We start from the raw sequence: 27,700 nt of genomic DNA on the forward strand, positions 1-27,700 counted from the left end.
ACTAGTGACGGTAGCAATACACACCGCAGGTTGCCATTGTAAACCCTGGTGTACATACATCTTTTTGAGCAACCCCATATGATCTATAAAGGAAAAACTATCCTCTATGGGAATAGTGGTTCTCTTAAAGTGGAAATTGCCCGTTCCACCTTGGGGACCGTCTGCGAAGACTCCTTGATAGAGTCAGCAATAATAAACTTCTTAAAAATAGGGGATGAGAAAAAGGGATACCCGGTCTCTACCATTACCTAGCAATAATCTATGTAGCCCGATCTGGTACAGGGAAAACCTCCACCATTGAAGGCACATCAAAATACTAGTTTAGCTTGCTAGACTTCTTAGGATTGACTACGACTACCGTAGTGTTAGAGTCGTCCAAGGTAGCCAAAATCTCCTTAAAGGGACAGTCTAGTATAAATTATTCCATTATTCAGATAGGACTTTTAATTTTAATCAACTTTACAATTTACTTTTATCATCAAATTTGCTTTTTTTCTCTTGGTGTTTTTAGTTTAAACTAAATATAAGTAGGCTCATATGCTAATCTCTAAGCCTTTGAGGGCTGCCTCTTATCACATGCTTTTTAAATCTCTCTTCAACACAAAGAGACAAATAGTACACGTGGGCCATATAGATAAAACTGTGTTCAGGCACAGGGGGTTATTTAAGACTTAGTACAAAGCAATGCTAAATTTAAGACAATAGATAATAAACAGTCACAGTCATGTGATCAGGGGGCTGGAAGAAGGTTCCTAGATACAAGGTAATCACAGAGGTAAAAAGTATATTAGTATAACTGTGTTGGTTATGCAAAACTGGGGAATAGGTAATAAAGGGATTATCTATCTTTTAAAACAATAAAAATTCTTTGGTAGACTGTCCATTTAAGTAACAAACGGAGGTGTTCAAGCTTAAGCCTGAAGGATACAACTTCAGCATCAGAAGGAGTTACACTGTCTGAGTTGAGATTTCACCCTCAGATGCTACCGAAGTATCTTCCTCCTCAGACTTCTGGGAGGGAACATTTGAGATAGCCATGACTGAGTCAGAAGCCTTACTCACTGATTCTTTACATTTCCTCTTGCGCTTTCCCTGCAGCATGGGAAAAGCAGACAACGCATCAGATACTGCAGAGGACATGAGGCTAGCGATGTCTTGCAACGTAATTCCAGGCGAAATTAGAGGAAGCGCAGGGCACTGCATGTGTGGGCAATAAAATTTGGGACACTTGAGGAGAAAACTGCGGCATTTATTGACCATTGTCAGACTCCTGAACAGCATCCACCTTACACAATGTTGGCTCAGAAAAAAGTCTATCCCTGTAATTCAAAGTTCTCCCAATACAGGAACAGAAAGGGTTTGGTGGTTCCACATTAGCATCAAAACATAAAGACCAAGTAACATTTTGCAGGGCCTCTTGGTCCATCTTAGCTCACAATGGAACAAATTACAATTAAAGGGACAGTCAACACCCATGAAAACTTTATCCCATACCTTAGACCAGCAACAAAAAAATGAGCCTGCACCGCATCCCATCTTCAATAACACTAACGTTAGGTGGCTAAACTTCAATGAACATTTAGTTAACAGCGGCAGATATGGCCGCCAAACTCCTACCCCTGTTACGTAGGAGGCTTCTTCTCTAAGTCTTCAGCCAATGAGAATCAAATCCTCGGCTAGATTCTTTAACCGCTTTCACGGAGACACTGTTCTATTTCTAATAGCGAGCGTACTACAATTAGATAGCGCATGTGCATTAGAAATAGAACAGTGTCCCTGTGAACGAGTATTTATTTAAAACAAGAAGGGTACGGAGGAGGAGTTTGGTGGCCATATCTGCCGCTGTTAACTAAATGTTCATTGAAGATTAGCCACCTAACGTTAGTGTTATTGAAGATGGGATGCGGTGCAGGCTCATTTTTTGTTGTTGATCTAAGGTATGGGATAAAGTTTTCATGGGTGTTGACTGTCTCTTTAAATTAACTTAAATTTTAGATAAAAATTAAACACAAATAAAATGTTACTGTCTCTTTAAATTTTAAACATAACTTTTTTTATTATTTGCAGCAGGGAAATAGATAATCTGACACAAACACTCCGGACAACCTCTACACCTCAGCTTAGCTGAGGTGCCTACCTGCCCCGCTGACACCCGATAGTATTCCCAGCTAGAAGACATCCGGAACTCGACTCGAAGCACAGTGAAAAGCTGTCCGGTCCCAACTACGCTGTATTAAGCGTTTATCATGCAATTTCCCTGTCTTCTGAGACTATGCTATCCGAAACAACCTTGTCACCCCTCCGTTCACAGGAAGTGAAGGGGAAAAGGCACGCAAAAGCAAATTGCCGCCTCAGCTAGCCCCGCCCATCGTGGGCGTCTAAAAATTGACCTCCCGGTCGGCAAAATGTACTTTGAAGTCAAGCGACCGGGAGAAGTGAAAACCACACCAAGCATGAGCCTCATTGATACTCCTCAGCCCCAGTGCCTACCATTACTGCCTTTCTTTCATATGTTCCCCCAATTATATAGGAGAAAGTCTAGTGTCCCATAATGGTAATAAAGTGCCCAATTTTTCCTGCGTTTCCCAGAAAAAATAAACTCAGCACTTACCTCAGAAGTCTGCCAGACAGCTCACTAGGTTTGAGAGGCATGATCCCTCACATGGACCTGTGGAAGACAAAAACAAAGACTCAGTAATCTTACTCAGGCTTTCAATGTTAGGGCAGCATTAAATACATGGGAGGCGCAGTGAGTATTGTACCCCACAAGTTCCCATTGCTTAAAAGCCACCACTGCTCTACTGAAGAGACTGACAAGCACTAAGGCTACACCCCAGGACAAAGCAGAACAACTTGCACTGCTGAAAAATAACAAAATCTTGCTTGAAGAATCTTCTTTCAAACACGTAAACTTTACCACTTCCTTGTTCTAACGTAGGCAAAGAGAATGACAGGGGTTAGAGGGAAGGAAGGTGATATTGAACAGCTTTGCTGTGGTGCTCTTTGCCGCCTCCTGCTGGGCAGGAGTGATATTCCCAATAGTAATTAGATGATCCGTGGACTCACTGTGTCATTAGAAAGAAACTCCCGTTTATTGTCGAAGATTAGCACCCTCCATAAGAAACATTAATATAGAAAAAAGAAAAGAAAAAAACTTCTGACACTTCTCTGCCAACCTCCTGGAACGAAAGGCAAAGAATGACTGGGGGATGAGGGAAGTGGGAGGAGTATTTAAGCCTTTGGCTGGGGTGTATTTGCCTCCTCCTGGTGGCCAGGTTCTTATTTCCCAAAAGTAATGAATGCAGCTGTGGACTATTTCCATTTAAGAAGAAAAAGGAATAAATATCTTCAGACACAAACTTCACATCCTCCATTGACAGAGGCAAAGAGAATGACTGGGGGTTATGGGTAAGGAAAGTGACACTTAACAGCTCTGCTGGGGTGCTCTTTGCCTCCTCCTGCTGGCCCAAATGGCAAAAAAAAGGATCACACGGTAAAGCAGATAATTCTGAAACTCTACAAGCAGAAGAAATAGCCAACAAAAACAAAACTTTCCAAGATAAAAATTTAATATCAACAGAATGCATAGGCTCAAACGGATCCTTTTGAGGAACATGAAGAAACAAATTAAGGCTCCAAGGAGGAGCAACCGATTTAAACTCAGGTCTGATTCTGAACATGCCCTGAACAAAGGACTGAACGTCCGGAAGATTAGCTAACTTCTTGTGTAACAAACTGAAAGGGCAGAGATCTGTCCCTTCAGAGAAGCAGCTGACAAACCTCTCCAAACCTTTTTGGAGAAACAGAATTCAAGAAACTCTAACCTTGTGCCAAGGGAAGACTCTAAACTCGCACCAGGAGAGATAGGTGCGCCAGACATTATGATACATCCGTCATGACCCTATCTGGAAAAAGAAAACCTTTTAGACGGGACTAAGCGTTCAATCTCCACGCAATCAGCCTCAGAGAACCTAGATTTTGATAAAGGAATGGACCTTGAAGAAGAAGGTCCATCCTCAGAAGCAACCTCCACGGAGGGGAGGATGACATCTAAACCAGATCTGCAAACCAAGTCCTGCGAGGCAAAGCTGGAGCAATTAGGATCACGAGGCCCACTCCTGTTTGATGCAGGCTATGACCCTGGGAAGAAGGGCAAACTGAGGGAACAGATATATCAGACTGAAGTCCAACGGAACCGCTAATGCGTCCACCAGCACTGCCTGAGGGTCCCTCAATCTGGACCCGTATCTGGGCAGCTTGGTATTGAAGAAGCCATGAGGGTTATCTCCGAGAACACATACAGAGCCCACTCCCCTGGGTGGAACGTCTGTCTGCTCACATAGTCCGCTTCTCAGTTGTCTACTCCTGGGATATGAATGGCTGAAATGTGACAACTGTGGGACCTTACCCACTGAAGGATGTGGGAAACTTCCTTCATCGCCAGGGAACTCCTTTTTCCTCCCTGATGGTTGACAAAAGCCACAGATGTTATGTTGTCTGATTTAAATCTGATAAACCGAACAGAATGCAGTTGAGGCCACGCTACCAGAGCATTAAAGCTTGCTCTCAACTCTAGAATGATTTTGGGAAGGACTGATTCTTCCGGCAAATAGGATCCCTGAGCTCTTAAGGGGCCCCAATCTGCTCCCCAGCCTCTTAAGCTGGGATCCGTAGTCACAATCTCCCACAATGGTCTCAAAAAGCACATGTCTTGGGCCAGATGGTCCTGACAGAGCCACCAAGAGAGAGACTCTCTCGTGTGGTTGTCTAGGACGATCCGCTGAAATAGATCCGAATGATCGCCTTTCCATTGCCTGAGCATACATAGTTAAAGAGGACTCAGAAGCGAGCAAAAGGAATAAATATCCATGGTGGCTACCGTGAGACCAATTACTTCCATGCACTGCGCCACTAAAGGATGTGCAGGGGATTAAAGGGAGAGACAGGCAGGGAGAAGATTGAATCGTCTTAGATCCAATAGAAAGAACTTCATGGAAACCGAATCTTTTACTGTCCCCAAAAAAACATAATTTATGCTTACCTGATAAATTTATTTCTCTTGTAGTGTGTTCAGTCCACGGGTCATCCATTACTTCCCAACAGGAAGTTGCAAGAGGATCACCCAAGCAGAGCTGCTATATAGCTCCTCCCCTCACATGTCATATCCAGTCATTCGACCGAAACAAGACGAGAAAGGAGAAACTATAAAGTGCAGTGGTGACTGGAGTTATAATTTTAAAATTTAGAACCTGCCTTAAAAAGACAGGGCGGGCCGTGGACTGAACACACTACAAGAGAAATAAATTTATCAGGCAAGCATAAATTATGTTTTCTCTTGTTAAGTGTGTTCAGTCCACGGGTCATCCATTACTTATGGGATACCAATACCAAAGCTAAGTACACGGATGATGGGAGGGACAAGGCAGGAACATTAAACAGAAGGAACCACTGCTTGTAGAACCTTTCTCCCAAAACCAGCCTCCGAAGAAGCGAAAGTGTCAAATTTGTAAAATTTGGAAAAAGTATGAAGTGAAGACCAAGTTGCAGCCTTGCAAATCTGTTCAACAGAGGCCTCATTCTTAAAGGCCCAGGTGGAAGCCACAGCTCTAGTGGAATGAGCTGTAATTCTTTCAGGAGGCTGCTGTCCAGCAGTCTCATAGGCTAAACGTATTATGCTACGAAGCCAAAAAGAGAGAGAGGTAGCCGAAGCCTTTTGACCTCTCCTCTGTCCAGAGTAAACGACAAACAGAGAAGAAGTTTGTCTAAAATCTTTAGTTGCCTGTAAGTAGAGCTTCAGAGCACGGACCACGTCTAGATTATGCAAAAGACGTTCCTTCTTTGAAGAAGGATTAGGACATAACGATGGAACAAAAATCTCTTGATTGATATTCCTGTTAGAAACAACCTTAGGTAAAACCCAGGTTTAGTACGCAGAACTACCTTGTCTGAATGAAAGATCAGATAAGGAGAATCACAATGTAAGGCAGATAACTCAGAGACTCTTCGAGCCGAGGAAATAGCCATCAAAAACAAAACTTTCCAAGATAAAAGCTTAATATCAATGGAATGAAGGGGTTCAAACGGAACACCCTGAAGAACTTTAAGAACCAAGTTTAAGCTCCACGGAGGAGCAACAGCTTTAAACACAGGTTTAATTCTAGCCAAAGCCTGACAAAAGGCCTGGACGTCTGGATGCTCTGCCAGACGTTTGTGTAAAAGAATAGACAGAGCTGAAATATGTCCCTTTAGCGAACTAGCGGATAAACCCTTTTCTAAACCCTCTTGTAGAAAAGCTAATATCCTAGGAATCCTAACCTTACTCCATGAGTAACTCTTGGATTCGCACCAATATAAATATTTACGCCATATCTTATGGTAAATTTTTCTTGTCACAGGTTTCCGAGCCTGTATTAATGTATCAATAACCGAATCAGAAAACCCACGCTTTGATAGAATCAAGCGTTCAATTTCCAGGCAGTCAGCCTCAGAGAAATTAGGTTTGGATGGTTGAAAGGACCCTGAATTAGAAGGTCCTGCCTCAGAGGAAGAGACCATGGTGGACAGGACGACATGTCCACTAGGTCTGCATACCAGGTCCTGCGTGGCCACGCAGGCGCTATCAGAATTACCGATGCCCTCTCCTGTTTGATCCTGGCAATCAGCCGAGGTAGCAACGGAAATGGTGGAAACACATAAGCTATGTTGAAAACCCAAGGGGCTGCTAATGCATCTACCAGCACCGCTCCCGGGTCCCTGGACCTGGATCCGTAACAAGGAAGCTTCGCGTTCTGGCGAGATGCCATGAGATCCAGATCCGGGTTTGCCCCAACGACGAATCAGTTGAGCAAATACCTCCGGGTGAAGCTCCCACTCTCCCGGATGAAAAGTCTGGCGACTTAGGAAATCCGCCTCCCAGTTCTCTACGCCTGGGATGTGAATCGCTGACAGGTGGCAAGAGTGAGACTCTGTCCAGCGAATTATCTTCGAGACTTCCAACATCGCTAGGGAACTCCTGGTTCCCCCTTGATGATTGATGTAAGCCACAGTCGTGATATTGTCCGACTGAAATCTGATGAACCTCAGCTTTGCTAACTGAGGCCAAGCCAGAAGAGCATTGAATATTGCTCTTAATTCTAGAATGTTTATTGGGAGGAGTTTCTCCTCCTGAGTCCACGATCCCTGAGCCTTCAGGGAATTCCAGACTGCTCCCCAGCCTAGAAGGCTGGCATCCGTTGTTACAATCGTCCAATCCGGCCTGCGAAAGGTCATTCCTTTGGACAGATGAACCGGTGACAACCACCAGAGAAGTGAATCTCTGGTCTCCTGGTCCAGATTTAGCAAAGGGGACAGATCTGAGTAATCCCCGTTCCATTGACTGAGCATGCATAGTTGCAGCGGTCTGAGATGCAGGCGCGCAAATGGCACTATGTCCATTGCCGCTACCATTAAGCCGATTACCTCCATGCACTGAGCTACCGATGGGCTTGGAATAGAATGAAGGACACGCCAAGCATTGAGAATCTTTGATAACCTGGACTCCGTCAGGTAAATCTTCATCTCTACAGAATCTATAAGAGTCCCTAGAAAAGGAACCCGTGTGAGTGGTAACAGAGAACTCTTTTCCACGTTCACTTTCCACCCATGCGACCTCAGAAATGCTAGAACTATCTCTGTATGAGACTTTGCATTCTGAAAACTTGACGCTTGTATCAGAATATCGTCTAGGTACGGAGCCACCGCTATGCCTCGTGGTCTTAGTACCGCCAGAAGTGAGCCCAGAACCTTCGTAAAAATTCTCGGGGCCGTGGCTAACCCGAAGGGAAGAGCCACAAACTGGTAATGCCTGTCTAGAAAGGCAAACCTCAGGTACCGATAATGATCTTTGTGAATCGGTATATGAAGGTAAGCATCCTTTAAGTCCACCGTGGTCATATATTGACCCAATTGGATCATGGGTAGGATGGTTCGAATGGTTTCCATCTTGAACGATGGTACCCTTAGGAATTTGTTTAAGATCTTTAAGTCCAAGATTGGTCTGAAGGTTCCCTCTTTTTTGGGAACCACAAATAGATTTGAGTAAAATCCTTGTCCCTGTTCCGATCGCGGAACTGAGTGGATCACCCACATGATTAAGAGGTCTTGTACACATTGTAGAAATGACTCTCTTTACTAGGTTTGTCGATAACCTCGAAAGATGGAACCTCCCTTGTGGAGGAGAGGATTTGAAATCCAGAAGGTATCCCTGAGATATAATCCTTAACGTCCAGGGATCCTGCACATCTCTTGCCCAAGCCTGGGCAAAGAGAGAAAGTCTGCCCCCCACTAAATCCGTCTCTGGATAGGGGGCCCTGACTTCATGCTGTCTTAGGGGCGGGAGTAGGCTTTCTGGCCTGCTTGCCCTTGTTCCATGACTGGTTGCCTTTCCAACCCTGTCTGTAACGAGCAGTAGTTCCTTCCTGTTTTGGAGCGGAGGAAGACGATGCTGCTCCTGCCTTGAAGTTACGAAAGGCACGAAAATTAGACTGTTTGGCCTTTGGTTTGGCCCTGTCCTGAGGAAGGGCGTGGCCCTTACCTCCCGTAATGTCAGCAATAATTTCCTTCAAGCCGGGCCCGAATAAGGTCTGCCCTTTGAAAGGAATGTTAAGTAGTTTAGACTTGGAAGTTACATCCGCTGACCAGGATTTAAGCCAGAGTGCTCTGCGCGCCTGTATGGCGAATCCGGAATTTTTAGCCGTAAGTTTGGTTAGATGTACTACGGCATCTGAAACAAACGCATTAGCTTGCTTAAGGGTTCTAACTTTGCTCAAGGCCTCATCCAACGGCTCTGTGCGAATCGCCTCTTCCAGAGACTCAAACCAGAATGCCGCTGCAGCCGTGACAGGCGCAATGCATGCAAGAGGCTGCAATATAAAACCCTGTTGAACAAACATTTTCTTAAGATAACCCTCTAATTTTTTATCCATTGGATCTGAGAAAGCACAGCTATCCTCCACCGGGATAGTGGTACGCTTGGCTAACGTAGAAACTGCTCCCTCCACCTTAGGGACCGTCTGCCATAAGTCTCGTGTGGTGGCGTCTATAGGGAACATTTTTCTAAATATCGGGGGAGGGGAAAAAGGCACACCGGGTCTATCCCACTCCTTACTGATAATTTCTGTAAGTCTTTTTGGTATAGGAAAAACGTCAGTACACACCGGTACCGCATAGTATCTATCCAACCTACACAATTTCTCTGGAATTGCCACCGTGTCGCAATCATTCAGAGCCGCTAATACCTCCCCTAGTAACACACAGAGGTTTTCAAGCTTAAATTTAAAATTTGAAATTTCTGAATCCGGTCTCCCCGAATCAGAACCGTCACCGACAGAATGAAGCTCACCGTCCTCATGTTCTGCAAGTTGTGACGCAGTATCAGACATGGCTCTCGTGTCATCAGCGCGCTCTGTCCTTAACCCAGAGCTATCGCGTTTGCCCCTTAATTCGGGCATATTATATAATACTTCCTTCATAACATTAGCCATATCATGTAAAGTGATTTGTAAGGGCCTAGATGTACTAGGTGTCTCAATCCTACGCATCTCCCGAGCGGGAGACGCAGGCACTGACACGTGAGGAGAGTTAGGCGGCATAACTTCCCCCTCGTTGTCTGGTGATAGCTTCTTTATCGGTACAGATTGACTTTTATTCAAAGCAATATCAATACAATTGGTACACATCGTTCTATTGGGCTCCACATTGGCTTTTGAACATGATGAACAAACAGTTTCCTCTGAATCAGACATGTTTAAAACAGACTTAGGAATGAAACTAACGAGCTTGGAAATCACTTTCAATAAGTTTTACAAGCAATATAAAAAACGCTGCAGCGCTTCAAAAATACAGATATAATTAAACAATTCTTAACAAGAAGTGTACTATTAGCAGAGGATTGCACCCATTAGCAAAAGGATGATTAACCCCTCGATACCCAAAACGGATAAAACAGATATCAATTAAGATTTAACGCTTTTAATCACAGTCAGCACACTGTCACAGATCTGCTGTGACTGATTACCTCCCTCGCAAATGAAATTTGCAGACCCCTGAGCTCTCTAGAGACGTCCTGGATCAAGGAGGAAGAAGCAGAAAGACTGTGCAATAATTTTAACTGCGCAACAAGGCGCTAAAACAAGGGCCCTCCCACTCCAATCACAACAGTGGGAGCCCTGATATAACGGTTTCCATGCAGAAAAATATGTTAGCCATGTGGAAAAAATCATGCCCAAAGCGATTTATCACCAAAGTACCTCACAAAAAACGAATAACATGCCAGTAAACGTTTTATTAAAAAAAAAAACATTTTTCAATGTCATGCAAAGCTATCACTAAGCCTGCTACCAGTCGCTACCACTGCAGATAAGGCTTAAGTATTATTTCAGTGTGAACAGTATTTTCTCAGTCAAATTCTAGTCCCTAGAATATAACTCGACTGCGCATACATTTATCAGCCTGATACCAGTTGCTACCACTGCATTTAAGGCTGTACTTACATCATACGGTAACAGCAGTATTTTCTTAGTCAATTCCATTCCCAGAAAATAAAGTACCGCACATACCTCATTTGCGGAGGACCCTGCATGCTATTCCCAGTCTGAAGTTACCCCACTCCTCAGAATGTCGAGAACAGCCAGTGGATCTTAGTTACGCCTGCTAAGATCATAGATAAAAAACGCAGGCAGTTTCTTCTTCCAAATACTGCCTGAGATAGAAAAACAGCACACTCCGGTGCCATTTAAAATAACAAACTTTTGATTGAAGAATAGATAAGTAAAAACTCCAGCTCCTCTCGCGACCTCCTTCTTTGTTGAGGGTTGCAAGAGAATGACTGGATATGACATGTGAGGGGAGGAGCTATATAGCAGCTCTGCTTGGGTGATCCTCTTGCAACTTCCTGTTGGGAAGGAGAATATATCCCATAAGTAATGGATGACCCGTGGACTGAACACACTTAACAAGAGAAAACCAGACCATGATATTGGGAACCAGGGAACCTTTGTCCAGCTTTATCTTCCAGCTGTGTGTGAGGAGAAGAGACAAGAGATTCTGTGTGAAATCTTGCCTAAACCAAGATATCGACCAGGTACAGAGCCACAGCAATTCCTTGTGTCCTGGCTACCGTTAAAAAAGCCCAGTACCTTTGTAAAGATTCTGGGAGCTGTAGCCAGACCAAAAGAGAGGGATACAAATTGGAGAGTTTGTCCAGAAAGGCAAACAGAAAATGTTCCTAGTGAATTGGAACATGAAGGTATGGGTCCTTTAAGTCTATAGTGGTCATGAACTGACCCTCCTGGACCAACGGAAGAATGGATCTGATAGCTTCCAATTTGAAGGACGGAACCTTGAGAGATTTGTTGACACTTAGGGCCAGAAAGGAGGGAATTTTCTGTCCTATTCTGGATCTAAAGCCTTGTTATGCAGGAGGGACTGGACGATCACTCTCAGGGAAGAATGATCTTTTACACAACTTAAGAATGTCTCTCCTTTTACCAGGATTGAGGAGAGTCTTGATAAAAGGAATCTACCATAAGAGGAAAGATAATATATTGCACAGCAATAAAAGCAGTAGATGGATGAAACCCACTGCACCATCTCAGAGAAAAAAAAAAACGAGCTTATCGACTATGTGACGTCCCCTAAGGAAAAGGGAATTAATGAACAGCAGTAATATAATCTATCAAACATAAGTATGTTTCAAGCCGACATAAAAAAAGAAAGCTTGTGAGAAGAAAATGAGTCACTAAGGACATCTATCTTCCCCAGAAAATGGCCATGTCTAATTTCTAGAAGGACTTATCCTATTTCTTAACTACCTGCTAGACTAGCAAAGGAGAAAGTTCCTCCACAAAGCTCGCATTTGAGGGAGCCGCCAATATTGTTATTTAGGCATCAATAAAGGAAGCTGATAATGAAGCCCCATAAGAGCCCCAACATCATTACATATACTACAAATTAATGTAAAAAACATCCGTCCTGTATTAACATTGCTTATTGAAGGAGGCTTTTATCTCTCTAAGGGGATATTCTCTATACTATCTTCCGCCTGTTCCTAACATCCGAAAACGGACCAGAAAGGGAAAAGAAGCGTGAAGAGGGGAAGTAAAGCGAGCATGGCTAATACCGCAGTCGGGGCCTTAACAATGCACAACACATGGTCCCCATACACCATAAAGTCAGACTGCCCTGGTCCATACTTGTACATGCGAACCGTCATTAGGTAATTGTAGCAGTAAAGTCCCTGTCACTGGCTGAAAGCCAGGTAGCTGCTCAAGCCAGCAAAATATCCCAAACATGCAGATATATCAAGAATACAAACCCCTCATGAGGGATAGCAGGTCCCACTAGGTCCCTGATTAAAATCCCAGTTCCTCCTTGTGTAACTTTTTCTCCAGGAAATATATAAAAAAGGACTTGGAGCAGATACAGCACTTCCAGGTCTGACAGCTTCATCCAGACTTATGACAGGGACCTGAGGTAGAAAGCAAAGCAGTGTAAGCTAAACACCGGTTGCCATATGGGGGTGTTAGCACAGATTTCTGGAAGGAAGACAGAGGAGTTCCCTGCGTCATCCAGCAGCTAACCGCTACCAATACTCTTGCTAAGAGGTTTACATAGACACAGCATTAACCCCAGTGCTATCTTGTAGGGAAGCTATCCATTAAGGGACTTAATATAATTTCCTTCAGAGCACCATCTTTGCTTCCTCCTTGTTACAGAGGCAAAGAAAGACTGGGCTAGTATGGGTAGTGGGAGGATACTTAAGCTCTGGCTGGAGTGCCTTTGCCTCCTCCTGGTCGCCAGACGGTGAATTTCCCAGCAGTATAAATGGAATCGTGGACTCTCCATGCCATTGGAAAGAAACACACAAAAAAAAACAACAACAACAAAAAACATATGTCTGGGGTTTGTTGTTTTCTCTCATTCAGTAGAATTGCTTGATATTTTAAAGCTACAGAATATTGCTCCTCTGTGGAAGACATAATGAGTTAGAGACTGCTTTCAGAGTGGCAATGATAATACAAACATGTAATGACTTTATCTAGCTCATGTTTAGTCTCAGTTAAGCGTGTTGCTTTTCCTTTTTTTTCTTCTCTCCAGTACACCAGATAACCACAAGATGAGAAAATATTAAGATTTTACCTTTCTGCACTCTAGGACAACCAAACTGAACAATGCAGAGTTTTAAGTACTTGATAACCAAGTCTCCTATGACAAAATACTTCAAGCACGCATACTGGGACCTACTGTATTCAGTGAGTGCACATAGGTGCTTTCATATACTGTCTCACCACTAAAACATTTTTATCTATACAAACACTTCATAAAAACAGAATTTATGCTTACCTGATAAATTACTTTCTCCAACGGTGTGTCCGGTCCACGGCGTCATCCTTACTTGTGGGATATTCTCTTCCCCAACAGGAAATGGCAAAGAGTCCCAGCAAAGCTGGTCACATGATCCCTCCTAGGCTCCGCCCACCCCAGTCATTCGACCGACGGACAGGAGGAAATATATATAGGAGAAACCATATGATACCGTGGTGACTGTAGTTAGAGAAAATAATTCATCAGACCTGATTAAAAAACCAGGGCGGGCCGTGGACCGGACACACCGTTGGAGAAAGTAATTTATCAGGTAAGCATAAATTCTGTTTTCTCCAACATTGGTGTGTCCGGTCCACGGCGTCATCCTTACTTGTGGGAACCAATACCAAAGCTTTAGGACACGGATCAAGGGAGGGAGCAAATCAGGTCACCTAAACGGAAGGCACCACAGCTTGCAAAACCTTTCTCCCAAAAATAGCCTCCGAAGAAGCAAAAGTATCAAATTAGTAAAATTTGGCAAAAGTGTGCAGTGAAGACCAAGTCGCTGCCTTACATATCTGGTCAACAGAAGCCTCGTTCTTGAAGGCCCATGTGGAAGCCACAGCCCTAGTGGAGTAAGCTGTGATTCTTTCAGGAGGCTGCCGTCCGGCAGTCTCATAAGCCAAACGGATAATGCTTTTAAGCCAAAAGGAAAGAGAGGTAGAAGTCGCTTTTTGACCTCTCCTTTTACCAGAATAAACAACAAACAAGGAAGATGTTTGTCTGAAATCTTTAGTAGCCTCTAAATAGAACTTTAGAGCACGGACAACGTCCAAATTTTGTAACAAACGTTCCTTCTTTGAAACTGGATTCGGACACAAAGAAGGTACAACTATCTCCTGGTTAATATTTTTGTTAGAAACAACTTTAGGAAGAAAACCAGGCTTAGTACGCAAAACCACCTTATCTGCATGGAACACCAGATAAGGAGGAGAACACTGCAGAGCAGATAACTCTGAAACTCTTCTAGCAGAAGAAATTGCAACCAAAAACAAAACTTTCCAAGATAGTAACTTAATATCTACGGAATGTAAGGGTTCAAACGGAACCCCTTGAAGAACTGAAAGAACTAGATTTAGACTCCAGGGAGGAGTCAAAGGTCTGTAAACAGGCTTGATCCTAACCAGAGCCTGAACAAATGCTTGAACATCTGGCACAGCTGCCAGTCTTCTGTGTAGTAAGACAGATAAAGCAGAGATCTGTCCCTTTAGAGAACTTGCAGATAAACCTTTCTCCAAACCTTCTTGAAGAAAGGAGAGAATCTTAGGAATTTTTATCTTATTCCATGGGAATCCTTTGGATTCACACCAACAGATATATTTTTTCCATATTTTATGGTAAATTTTTCTAGTTACAGGTTTTCTGGCCTGAACCAGAGTATCTATCACCGAATCTGAAAACCCACGCTTTGATAGAATCAAGCGTTCAATCTCCAAGCCGTCAGTTGGAGGGAGACCAGATTTGGGTGTTCGAATGGACCTTGAACAAGAAGGTCCTGTCTCAAAGGTAGCTTCCATGGTGGAGCCGATGACATATTCACCAGGTCTGCATACCAAGTCCTGCGTGGCCACGCAGGAGCTATCAAGATCACCGAGGCCCTCTCCTGATTGATCCTGGCTACCAGCCTGGGAATGAGAGGAAACGGTGGGAATACGTAAGCTAGGTTGAAAGTCCAAGGTGCTACTAGTGCATCTACTAGAGTCGCCTTGGGATCCCTGGATCTGGACCCGTAGCAAGGAACCTTGAAGTTCTGACGAGACGCCATCAGATCCATGTCTGGAATGCCCCATAATTGAGTTATTTGGGCAAAGATTTCCGGATGGAGTTCCACTCCCCCGGATGAAATGTCTGACGACTCAGAAAATCCGCTTCCCAATTTTCCACTCCTGGGATGTGGATCGCAGACAAGTGGCAGGAGTGATCCTCCGCCCATTGAATTATTTTGGTCACTTCTTTCATCGCCAGGGAACTCTTTGTTCCCCCTTGATGATTGATATAAGCAACAGTCGTCATGTTGTCTGATTGGAACCTTATGAATTTGGCCTTTGCTAGTTGAGGCCAAGCTCTGAGAGCATTGAATATCGCTCTCAGTTCCAGAATGTTTATCGGGAGAAGAGACTCTTCCCGAGACCATAGACCCTGAGCTTTCATGGATTCCCAGACCGCACCCCAGCCCACTAGACTGGCGTCGGTCGTGACAATGACCCACTCTGGTCTGCGGAAGCTCATTCCCTGTGACAGATTGTCCAGGGTCAGCCACCAACGAAGTGAATCTCTGGTCTTTTGGTCTACTTGAATCATCGGAGACAAGTCTGTATAATCCCCATTCCACTGTCTGAGCATGCACAGTTGTAATGGTCTTAGATTAATTCGTGCAAAAGGAACTATGTCCATTGTTGCAACCATCAATCCTATTACTTCCATGCACTGCGCTATGGAAGGACGAGGAACAGAATGAAGTACTTGACAAGAGCTTAGAAGTTTTGATTTTCTGACCTCTGTCAGAAAAATCCTCATTTCTAAGGAATCTATTATTGTTCCCAAGAAGGGAACTCTTGTTGACGGGGACAGAGAACTTTTTTCTTTGTTCACCTTCCATCCGTGAGATCTGAGAAAGGCTAGGACGATGTCCGTATGAGCCTTTGCTTTTGACAGGGACGACGCTTGAATTAGGATGTCGTCCAAGTAAGGTACTACTGCAATGCCCCTTGGTCTTAGAACCGCTAGAAGGGACCCTAGTACCTTTGTGAAAATCCTTGGAGCAGTGGCTAATCCGAATGGAAGTGCCACAAACTGGTAATGCTTGTCCAGAAAAGCGAACCTTAGGAACTGATGATGTTCCTTGTGGATAGGAATATGTAGGTACGCATCCTTTAAGTCCACGGTAGTCATAAATTGACTTTCCTGGATGGTGGGTAGGATCGTTCGAATAGTTTCCATTTTGAACGATGGTACCCTGAGAAATTTGTTTAGGATCTTCAGATCCAAAATTGGTCTGAATGTTCCCTCTTTTTTGGGAACTACGAACAGATTGGAATAAAATCCCATTCCTTGTTCTCTTATTGGAACTGGATGTATCACTCCCATCTTTAACAGGTCTTCTACACAATGTAAGAATGCCTGTCTCTTTATTTGGTTTGAGGATAAGTGAGATCTGTGGAACCTTCCCCTTGGGGGTAGTTCCTTGAATTCCAGGAGATAACCTTGAGAAACTATTTCTAGCGCCCAAGGATCCTGAACATCTCTTGCCCAAGCCTGAGCAAAGAGAGAGAGTCTGCCCCCCATTAGATCCGGTCCCGGATCGGGGGCTATCCCTTCATGCTGTTTTGGTAGCAGTGGTAGGCTTCTTGGCCTGCTTACCCTTGTTCCAGCCTTGCATTGGTTTCCAGGCTGGTTTGGGCTGTGAGGCATTACCCTCTTGCTTAGAGGATGCAGAATTAGAGGCTGGTCCGTTTCTGCGAAAGGGACGAAAATTAGGCTTATTTTTAGCCTTAAAAGACCTATCCTGTGGGAGGGCGTGGCCCTTTCCCCCAGTGATGTCTGAAATAATCTCTTTCAAATCTGGTCCAAATAATGTTTTACCTTTGAAAGGAATGTTAAGCAATTTTGTCTTGGAAGACACATCCGCTGACCAAAACTTTAGCCAAAGCGCTCTGCGCGCCACGATAGCAATCCCTGAATTTTTCGCCGCTAATCTAGCTAATTGCAAAGCGGCATCCAAAACAAAAGAGTTAGCCAATTTAAGTGCGTGAACTCTGTCCATAACCTCCTCATATGAAGATTCTCTACTGAGCGACTTTTCTAGTTCCTCGAACCAGAAACACGCTGCCGTAGTGACAGGAACAATGCATGAAATTGGTTGTAGAAGGTAACCCTGCTGTACAAAAATCTTTTTAAGCAAACCCTCTAATTTTTTATCCATAGGATCTTTGAAAGCACAACTATCTTCGATAGGAATAGTAGTGCGTTTGTTTAGAGTAGAAACCGCCCCCTCGACCTTGGGGACTGTCCGCCATAAGTCCTTTCTGGGGTCGACTATAGGAAATAATTTCTTAAATATAGGGGGGGGGGACAAAAGGTATGTCGGGCTTTTCCCACTCTTTATTTACTATGTCCGCCACCCGCTTGGGTATAGGAAAAGCGTCGGGGGGCACCGGAACCTCTAGGAACTTGTCCATCTTACATAATTTCTCTGGAATGACCAAATTGTCACAATCATCCAGAGTAGATAACACCTCCTTAAGCAGTGCGCGGGGATGTTCTAATTTAAATTTAAATGTCACAACATCAGGTTCAGCTTGATGAGAAATTTTTCCTGAATCTGAGATTTCTCCATCAGACAAAACCTCCCTCATGGCCCCTTGAGATTGGTGTGAGGGTATGTCGGAACAGTTATCATCAGCGCCCTCTTGCTCTTCAGTGTTTAAAACAGAGCAATCGCGCTTTCTCTGATAAGTAGGCATTTTGGATAAAAGATTTGCTATGGAGTTATCCATTACAGCCGTTAATTGTTGCATGGTAATAAGTATTGGCGCACTAGATGTACTAGGGGCCTCCTGTGTGGGCAAAACTGGTGTAGACACAATAGGGGATGATGTAGTATCATGTTTACTCCCCTCATTTGAGGAATCATCTTGGGCAATATCATTATCTGTGGCATTACTGTCCTTACTTTGTTTGGACACTATGGCACAATTATCACAAATTTAAATGGGGAGACACATTGGCTTTCATACATATAGAACATAGCTTATCTGAAGGTATAGACATGTTAAACAGGCTTAAACTTGTCAACAAAGCACAAAAAACGTTTTAAAATAAAACCGTTACTGTCTCTTTAAATTTCAAACTGAAAACACTTTATTACTGAATATGTGAAAAAGTATGAAGGAATTGTTCAAAAATTACCAAAATTTCACCACAGTGTCTTAAAGCATTAAAAGTATTGCACACCAAATTTCAGAGCTTTAACCCTTAAAATAACGGAACCGGAGCCGTTTTTAAATTTAACCCCTATACAGTCCCAGCTATATGCTTTGCTGAGACCCAACCAAGCCCAGAGGGGAATACGATACCAAATGACGCCTTCTAGAAGCTTTTTTAGTGATTCTTAGATCCTCACACATGCATCTGCATGCCTTGCTCTCCAAAAACAACTGCGCAGTAATGGCGCGAAAATGAGGCTCAGTCTATAACTAGAAAGGCCCCCAGACTAAAAAAGGTGTCCAACACAGTGCCTGCCGTTTTTTTAAACGTTCCCCAAGATTATAATGCCAATTATTAGCTAGAATCTGCATAATATGCCCCAATAAAGCAATCGTTTTAGCCCATAAAAATGTCTACAAGTTTTTAAGCCCTTTATTCTTTTATGTTTGACTAAGAAAATGGCTTACCGGTCCCCATGAGGGGAAATGACAGCCTTCCAGCATTACATGGTCTTGTTAGAAATATGGCTAGTCATACCTTAAGCAGAAAAGTCTGCTAACTGTTTCCCCCAACTGAAGTTACTTCATCTCAACAGTCCTGTGTGGAAACAGCAATCGATTTTAGTTACTGTCTGCTAAAATCATCTTCCTCTTACAAACAGAAATCTTCATCCTTTTCTGTTTCAGAGTAAATAGTACATACCAGCACTATTTTAAAATAACAAACACTTGATAGAAGAATAAAAACTACATTTAAACACCAAAAAACTCTTAACCATCTCCGTGGAGATGTTGCCTGTGCAACGGCAAAGAGAATGACTGGGGTGGGCAGAGCCTAGGAGGGATCATGTGACCAGCTTTGCTGGGACTCTTTGCCATTTCCTGTTGGGGAAGAGAATATCCCACAAGTAAGGATGACGCCGTGGACCGGACACACCAATGTTGGAGAAATATTTATCTATATACTTTGCTCACAAAGGAAGAACCACATACACCTTTCAGCCCAGCCAATGCCTACTGTACGTTCCATATTCAGGGTTAAAAAAAAACAAACAACTTAATGTTTTTCTGTTTAATTATTAAAAGGGACATTAAACACTAAATAAATGCTAGATAGAATGATGCATTTAAATAAAAGATTAGACTGAGAATAACATATAGATGCAATTTTTTAAGTTTCATTAGCTGTTTAAATATTGGCAAAATAAGTGTAAAGTTTTAGTGTCTATAAAACAATGGGAGCTGCGATGTTATAACTTAGGTTGCCTTTTCGGATGTGGCCAATTAGGGACAGTTATAAATAGGTCACTAAAGTGTGCAGCCAATGGATGTGTGGAATATAACCGTTTTCTGCACTTCAATTTCTAAAAGGAACTGAAAGGCTCACAACTTCAGAATGGAATTGCAGGAAAAGGGGACAAAATAAGTAATGAAAGTATATTGCAGACTACATATACATATATATATATATATATATATTTATATACACACACACATATATATATATATATATACCATTTTATATTACTATCTGAAAGTGTTTAATGTCCCTTTAAGAGCTTGCTTTAGACCAGGGGTTTTCAGACCTGTCCTCAAGTCTCTCTAACAGGCATATTTTCAGGATTACCTAGGGAGAGAGCAGGTTAGGAACCATGTTTACTACTCAGCTGATTATTTCACCTGTGCTCCAGTTCAGAGATCTGGAAAATCTGGCCTGTTAGGGAGGCCTGAAGACAGGTTTGAAAAACCCCTGCTTTAAATGTACTGGTCTCTGTATTATACAACACATTTCAAAGGTGTATTTCCACTAACCTCTTTCTTGGCCTGGAAGTCTTCTGATAATTTTAATTTTGCACGTGAAAAGTACACTGCAGGCGAATCTTGTGATACCTACAATAGGAATCCAACCATATAAGCAACTAGAGATTATAGCAACACATTCTCAATATTAGTAACTGATCTATAGGTTTGTTTGTTTTTTTAAAGTTAAATTATATACACATTACATGAGCTAGTGATGTATGGGATATACATTCCTACCAGGAGGGGCAAAGTTTCCCAAACCTCAAAATGCCTATAAATACACCCCTCACCACACCCACAAATCAGTTTAACGCATAGCCAAGAAGTGGGGTGATAAGAAAAAAGTGCGAAAGCATAAAAAATAAGGAATTGGAATAATTGTGCTTTATACAAAAAAATCATAACCACCACAAAAAAGGGTGGGCCTCATGGACTCTTGCTAATATGAAAGAAATGAATTTATCAGGTAAGTTCTTACATAAATTATGTTTTCTTTCATGTAATTAGCAAGAGTCCATGAGCTAGTGACGTATGGGATAATGAATACCCAAGATGTGGATCTTCCACGCAAGAGTCACTAGAGAGGGAGGGATAAAATAAAGACGGCCAATTCCGCTGAAAATAATCCACACCCAAAACAAAGTTTAAATCTTATAATGAAAAAAAATGAAATTATAAGCAGAAGAATCAAACTGAAACAGCTGCCTGAAGTACTTTTCTACCAAAAACTGCTTCAGAAGAAGAAAACACATAAAAATGGTAGAATTTAGTAAAAGTATGCAAAGAAGACCAAGTTGCTGCTTTGCAAATCTGATCAACCGAAGTTTCATTCCTAAACGCCCAGGAAGTAGAAACTGACCTAGTAGAATGAGCTGTAAACCTTTGAGGTGGAGTTTTACCCGACTCGACATAAGCATGATGAATCAAAGACTTTAACCAAGACGCCAAAGAAATGGCAGAGGCCTTCTGACCTTTCCTAGAACCGGAAAAGATAACAAATAGACTAGAAGTCTTTCGGAAATTTTTTAGTAGCTTCAACATAATATTTCAAAGCTCTAACTACATCCAAAGAATGCAACGATCTTTCCTTAGAATTCTTAGGATTAGGACACAATGAAGGAACCACAATTTCTCTACTAATGTTGTTAGAATTCACAACCTTAGGTAAAAATTTAAAAGAAGTTCGCAACACCGCCTTATCCTGATGAAAAATCAGAAAAGGAGACTCACAAGAAAGAGCAGATAATTCAGAAACTCTTCTAGCAGAAGAGATGGCGAAAAGAAACAAAACTTTCCAAGAAAGTAATTTAATGTCCAGCGAATGCATAGGTTCAAACGGAGGGGCTTGAAGAGCCCCCAGAACCAAATTCAAACTCCAAGGAGGAGAAATTGACTTAACAGGTTTTATACGATCCAAAGCTTGTACAAAACAATGAATATCAGGAAGACTAGCAATCTTTCTGTGGAAAAGAACAGAAAGAGCAGAGATTTGTCCTTTCAAGGAACTTGCAGACAAACCTTTATCCAAACCATCCTGAAGAAACTGTAAAATTCTAGGAATTCTAAAAGAATGCCAAGAAAAATGATGAGAAAAACACCAAGAAATGTAAATCTTCCAGACTCGATAATATATCTTCCTAGATACAGATTTACGAGCCTGTAACATAGTATTAATCACAGAGTCAGAGAAACCTCTATGACTGAGAATCAAGCGTTCAATCTCCATACCTTCAAATTTAAGGATTTGAGATCCTGATGGAAAAAAGGACCTTGTGATAGAAGGTCTGGTCTTAATGGAAGAGTCCACGGTTGGCAAGTGGCCATCCGGACAAGATCCGCATACCAAAACCTGTGAGGCCATGCTGGAGCCACCAGCAGAACAAACGAGCACTCCTTTAGAATCTTGGAAATCACTCTTGGAAGAAGAACTAGAGGCGGAAAGATATAGGCAGGATGATAATTCCAAGGAAGCGACAACGCGTCCACTGCCTCCGCCTGAGGATCCCTGGATCTGGACAGATACCTGGGAAGTTTCTTGTTTAGATGAGAAGCCATCAGATCTATTTCTGGAAGTCCCCACATTTGAACAATCTGAAGAAATACCTCTGGGTGAAGAGACCATTCGCCCGGATGTAACGTTTGGCGACTGAGATAATCCGCTTCCCAATTGTCTATACCTGGGATATGAACCGCAGAAATTAGACAGGAGCTGGTTTCCGCCCATACCAGTATTCAAGATACTTCTTTCATAGCCAGAGGACTGTGAGTCCCTCCTTGATGATTGACATATGCCACGGTTGTGACATTGTCCGTCTGAAAACAAATGAATGACTCTCTCTTTAGAAGAGGCCATGACTGAAGAGCTCTGAAAATTGCACGGAGTTCCAAAATGTTGATTGGTAATCTCACCTCCTGAGATTCCCAAACCCCTTGTGCTGTCAGAAACCCCCAAACAGCTCCCCAACCTGTCAGACTTGTCTCTGTTGAAATCACAGTCCAGGTCGGAAGAACAAAAGAAGCCCCCTGAACTAAACGATGGTGGTCTGTCCACCACGTCAGAGAGTGTCGTACAATCGGTTTTAAAGATATTAATTGAGATATCTTTGTATAATCCCTGCACCACTGGTTCAGCATACAGAGCTGAAGAGGTCGCATGTGAAAACGAGCAAAGGGGATCGCGTCCGATGCAGCAGTCATAAGACCTAGAATTTCCATGCATAAAGCTACCGAAGGGAATGATTGAGACTGAAGGATTCGACAAGCTGAAAACAATTTTAGACGTCTCTTGTCTGTCAGAGACAGAGTCATGGACACTGAATCTATCTGGAAACCTAAAAAGGTTACCCTTGTCTAAGGAATCAATGAACTTTTTGGTAAATTGATCCTCCAACCATGTTCTCGAAGAAACAATACAAGTCGATTCGTATGAGATTCTGCTAAATGTGAAGACTGAGCAAGTACCAAGATATCGTCCAAATAAGGAAATACCACAATACCCTGTTCTCTGATTACAGATAGAAGGGCACCGAGAACCTTTGTAAAAATCCTTGGAGCTGTTGCTAGGCCAAACGGCAGAGCCACAAACTGGTAATGCTTGTCTAGGAAAGAGAATCTCAGAAACTGATAGTGATCTGGATGAATCGGAATATGCAGATATGCATCCTGTAAATCTATTGTGTACATATAATGCCATTGCTGAACAAAAGGCAGAATAGTCCTTATAGTTACCATTTTGAATGTTGGTATCCTTACATAATGATTCAATATTTTTAGATCCAGAACTGGTCTGAAGGAATTCTCCTTCTTTGGTACAATGAAGAGATTTGAGTAAAACCCCAGCCCCTGTTCCAGAACTGGAACTGGCATAATTACTCCAGCCAACTCTAGATCTGAAACACATTTCAGAAATGCTTGAGCCTTCACTGGATTTACTGGGACACGGGAAAGAAAAAATCTTCTTGCAGGAGGCCTTATCTTGAAGCCTATTCTGTACCCTTGTGAAACAATGTTCTGAATCCAAAGATTGTGAATCGAATTGATCCAAATTTCTTTGAAAAATTGTAATCTGCCCCCTACCAGCTGGGCTGGAATGAGGGCCGCACCTTCATTTTGACTTGGGAGCTGGCTTTGGCTTTCTAAAAGGCTTGGATTTATTCCAGACTGGAGATGGTTTCCAAACTGATACCGCTCCTGTAGGGGAAGGATCAGGCTTTTGTTCCTTATTGTGACGAAAGGAACAAAAACGATTAGTAGACCTAAATTTACCTTTAGATTTTTTATCCTGTGGTAAAAAAGTTCCTTTCTCCCCAGTAACAGTTGAAATAATAGAATCCAACTGTGAACCAAATAATTTATTACCCTGGAAAGAAAGGGAAAGCAAAGTTGACTTGGAAGACATATCAGCATTCCAAGTTTTAAGCCATAAAGCTCTTCTAGCTAAAATAGCTAGAGACATATACCTGACATCAACCCTAATGATATCAAAGATGGCATCACAAATAAAATTATTAGCATGTTGAAGAAGATTAACAATGCTATGAGAATTATGATCTGTTACTTGTTGCGCTAAAGCTTCCAACCAAAAAGTTGAAGCTGCAGCAACATCCGCTAAAGATATAGCAGGTCTAAGAAGATTACCTGAACATAAGTAAGATTTTCTTAGAAAGGATTCAATTTTCCTATCTAAAGGATCCTTAAAGGAAGTACTATCTGCCGTAGGAATAGTAGTACGTTTAGCAAGAGTAGAGATAGCCCCATCAACCTTAGGGATTTTGTCCCAAAACTTTAATTTGTCAGATGGCACAGGATATAATTGCTTAAAACGTTTAGAAGGAGTAAATGAATTACCCAAATTATTCCATTCCCTGGAAATTACTTCAGAAATAGCATCAGGGACAGGAAAAACTTCTGGAATAACTACAGGAGATTTAAAAACCTTATTTAAACGTTTAGATTTAGTATCAAGAGGACCAGATTCCTCTATTTCTAATGCAATTAAGACTTCTTTAAGTAAAGAACGAATAAATTCCATTTTGAATAAATATGAAGATGTATCAGCATCAACCTCTGAAACAGAATCCTCTGAACCAGAGGAATCATTATCAAAATCAGAATGATGTTCATTTAAAAATTCATCTGAAAAATGAGAAGTTTTAAAAGACCTTTTACGTTTACTAGAAGGAGGAATAACAGACATAGCCTTCTTAATGGATTTAGAAACAAAATCTCTTATGTTAACAGGAACACTCTGAGTATTAGATGTTGATGGAACAGAAACAGGTAATGTAACATTACTAAAGGAAATATTATCTGCATTAACAAGTTTGTCATGACATTCGTTACAAACAGCTGGAGGAACAGATACCACAAGTTTACAGCAAATACACTTAACTTTGGTAGATCCAGCATCAGGCAGCGATTTTCCAGAAGTATCTTCTGATTCAGGGTCAATCTGAGACATCTTGCAATATGTAATAGAAAAAAACAACATATAAAGCAAAATTGATCAAATTCCTTAAATGACAGTTTCAGGAATGGGAAAAAATGGCAGTGAACAAGCTTCTAGCAACCAGAAGCAAATAAACAATGAGACTTAAATAATGTGGAGACAATAATGACGCCCATATTTTTTAGCGCCAAAAGACGCCCACATTATTTGGCGCCTAAATGCTTTTAGCGCCAAAAATGATGCCACATCCGGTAACGCCGACACTTTTGGCGCAAAAATGTAAAAAATGACGCAACTTCCGGTGACAAGTATGACGCCGGAAATAACAAAAAAAATTTTTGCGCCAAAAAAATCCGCGCCAAGAATGACGCAATAAAATGAAGCATTTTCTGCCCCCGCGAGCCTAACAGCCCACAGGGAAAAAAGTCAAATTTTAAGATAAGAAAAAACAGAATTTATGTTTACCTGATAAATTACTTTCTCCAACGGTGTGTCCGGTCCACGGCGTCATCCTTACTTGTGGGATATTCTCTTCCCCAACAGGAAATGGCAAAGAGCCCAGCAAAGCTGGTCACATGATCCCTCCTAGGCTCCGCCTTCCCCAGTCATTCGACCGACGTAAAGGAGGAATATTTGCATAGGAGAAATCATATGATACCGTGGTGACTGTAGTTAAAGAAAATAAATCATCAGACCTGATTAAAAAACCAGGGCGGGCCGTGGACCGGACACACCCTTGGAGAAAGTAATTTATCAGGTAAACATAAATTCTGTTTTCTCCAACATAGGTGTGTCCGGTCCACGGCGTCATCCTTACTTGTGGGAACCAATACCAAAGCTTTAGGACACGGATGATGGGAGGGAGCAAATTAGGTCACCTAGATGGAAGGCACCACGGTTTGCAAAACCTTTCTCCCAAAAAATAGCCTCAGAAGAAGCAAAAGTATCAAATTTGTAAAATTTGGTAAAAGTGTGCAGTGAAGACCAAGTCGCTGCCTTACATATCTGATCAACAGAAGCCTCGTTCTTAAAGGCCCATGTGGAAGCCACGGCCCTAGTGGAATGAGCTGTGATTCTTTCAGGAGGCTGCCGTCCGGCAGTCTCATAAGCCAATCTGATGATGCTTTTAAGCCAAAAAGATAGAGAGGTAGAAGTTGCTTTTTGACCTCTCCTTTTACCAGAATAAACAACAAACAAGGAAGATGTTTGTCTGAAATCCTTTGTAGCATCTAAATAGAATTTTAGAGCACGGACAACGTCCAAATTGTGTAACAAACGTTCCTTCTATGAAACTGGATTCGGACACAAAGAAGGTACAACTATCTCCTGGTTAATATTTTTGTTGGAAACAACCTTCGGAAGAAAACCAGGCTCAGTACGTAAAACCACCTTATCTGCATGGACCAGATAGGGCGGAGAACACTGCAGAGCAGATAACTCAGAAACTCTTCTAGCGGAAGAAATTGCAACCTAAAACAAAACTTTCCAAGATAATAACTTAATATCTACGGAATGTAAGGGTTCAAACGGAACCCCTTGAAGAACTGAAAGAACTAGATTAAGACTCCAGGGAAGAGTCAAAGGTCTGTAAACAGGCTTGATTCTAACCAGAGCCTGAACAAACGCTTAAACGTCTGGCACAGCTGCCAGCCTTTTGTGAAGTAAAACAGATAAAGCAGAGATCTGTCCCTTCAGAGAACTCGCAGAAAATCCTTTCTCCAAACCTTCTTGTAGAAAGGAAAGAATCTTAGGAATTTTTATCTTGTTCCATGGGAATCCTTTAGATTCACACCAACAGATATATTTTTTCCATATATTATGGTAAATGTTTCTAGTTACAGGCTTTCTAGCCTGAATAAGAGTATCTATTACAGAATCTGAAAACCCACGCTTTGATAAAATCAAGCGTTCAAACTCCAAGCAGTCAGTTGGAGGAAAACCAGATTCGGATGTTCGAATGGACCCTGAATAAGAAGGTCCTGTCTCAAAGGTAGCTTCCATGGTGGAGCCGATGACACATTCACCAGGTCTGCATACCAAGTCCTGCGTGGCCACACAGGAACTATCAAGGTCACCGAAGCCCTCTCCAGATTGATCCTGGCTACCAGCCTGGGAATGAGAGGAAACGGTGGGAATACATAAGCTAGGTTGAAGATCCAAGGTGCTACTATTGTATCCAATAGAGTCGCCTTGGGATCCCTGGATTTGGACCCGTAACAAGGGACCATGAAGTTCTGACGAGAGGCCATCAGAACCATGTCTGGAATGCCCCATAATTGAGTTATTTGGGCAAAGATTTCCAGATGGAGTTCCCACTCCCCCGGATGCTCCTCCATCGCCAGGGAACTCCTTGTTACCCCCTGATGGTTGATATATGTAACAGTCGTCATGATGTCTGATTGAAACCTTATGAATTTGGCCTTTGCTAGTCGAGGCCAAGCCTTGAGAGCATTGAATATCGCTCTCAGTTCCATTATGTTTATCGGGAGAAGAGAGTCTTCCCGAAACCATAGACCCTGAGTTTTCAGGGGTTCCCAGACTGGCGTCGGTCGTGACAATGACCTACTCTGGTCTGCGGAAGCTCATTCCCTGTGACAGGTTGTCCAGGGTCAGCCACCAACGG

At 42.4% G+C, this 27,700-nt stretch overlaps 1 protein-coding gene across 1 annotated transcript in view; it reads right to left on the reverse strand.

The window, feature by feature from the left end:
- Positions 1-27,700, reverse strand: part of LOC128640145 (rho GTPase-activating protein 19-like) — a 161,250-nt gene that overhangs the window by 26,096 nt on the left and 107,454 nt on the right. The window contains exon 2 of the mRNA XM_053692505.1: positions 20,139-20,216. Coding sequence (XP_053548480.1) covers positions 20,139-20,216 — 78 coding nt within the window. The remainder of the gene's footprint in view (positions 1-20,138; positions 20,217-27,700) is intronic.

The sequence above is a fragment of the Bombina bombina genome, chromosome 9, assembly GCF_027579735.1.
Source record: "Bombina bombina isolate aBomBom1 chromosome 9, aBomBom1.pri, whole genome shotgun sequence".
Taxonomy (NCBI): Eukaryota; Metazoa; Chordata; class Amphibia; order Anura; family Bombinatoridae; genus Bombina; species Bombina bombina.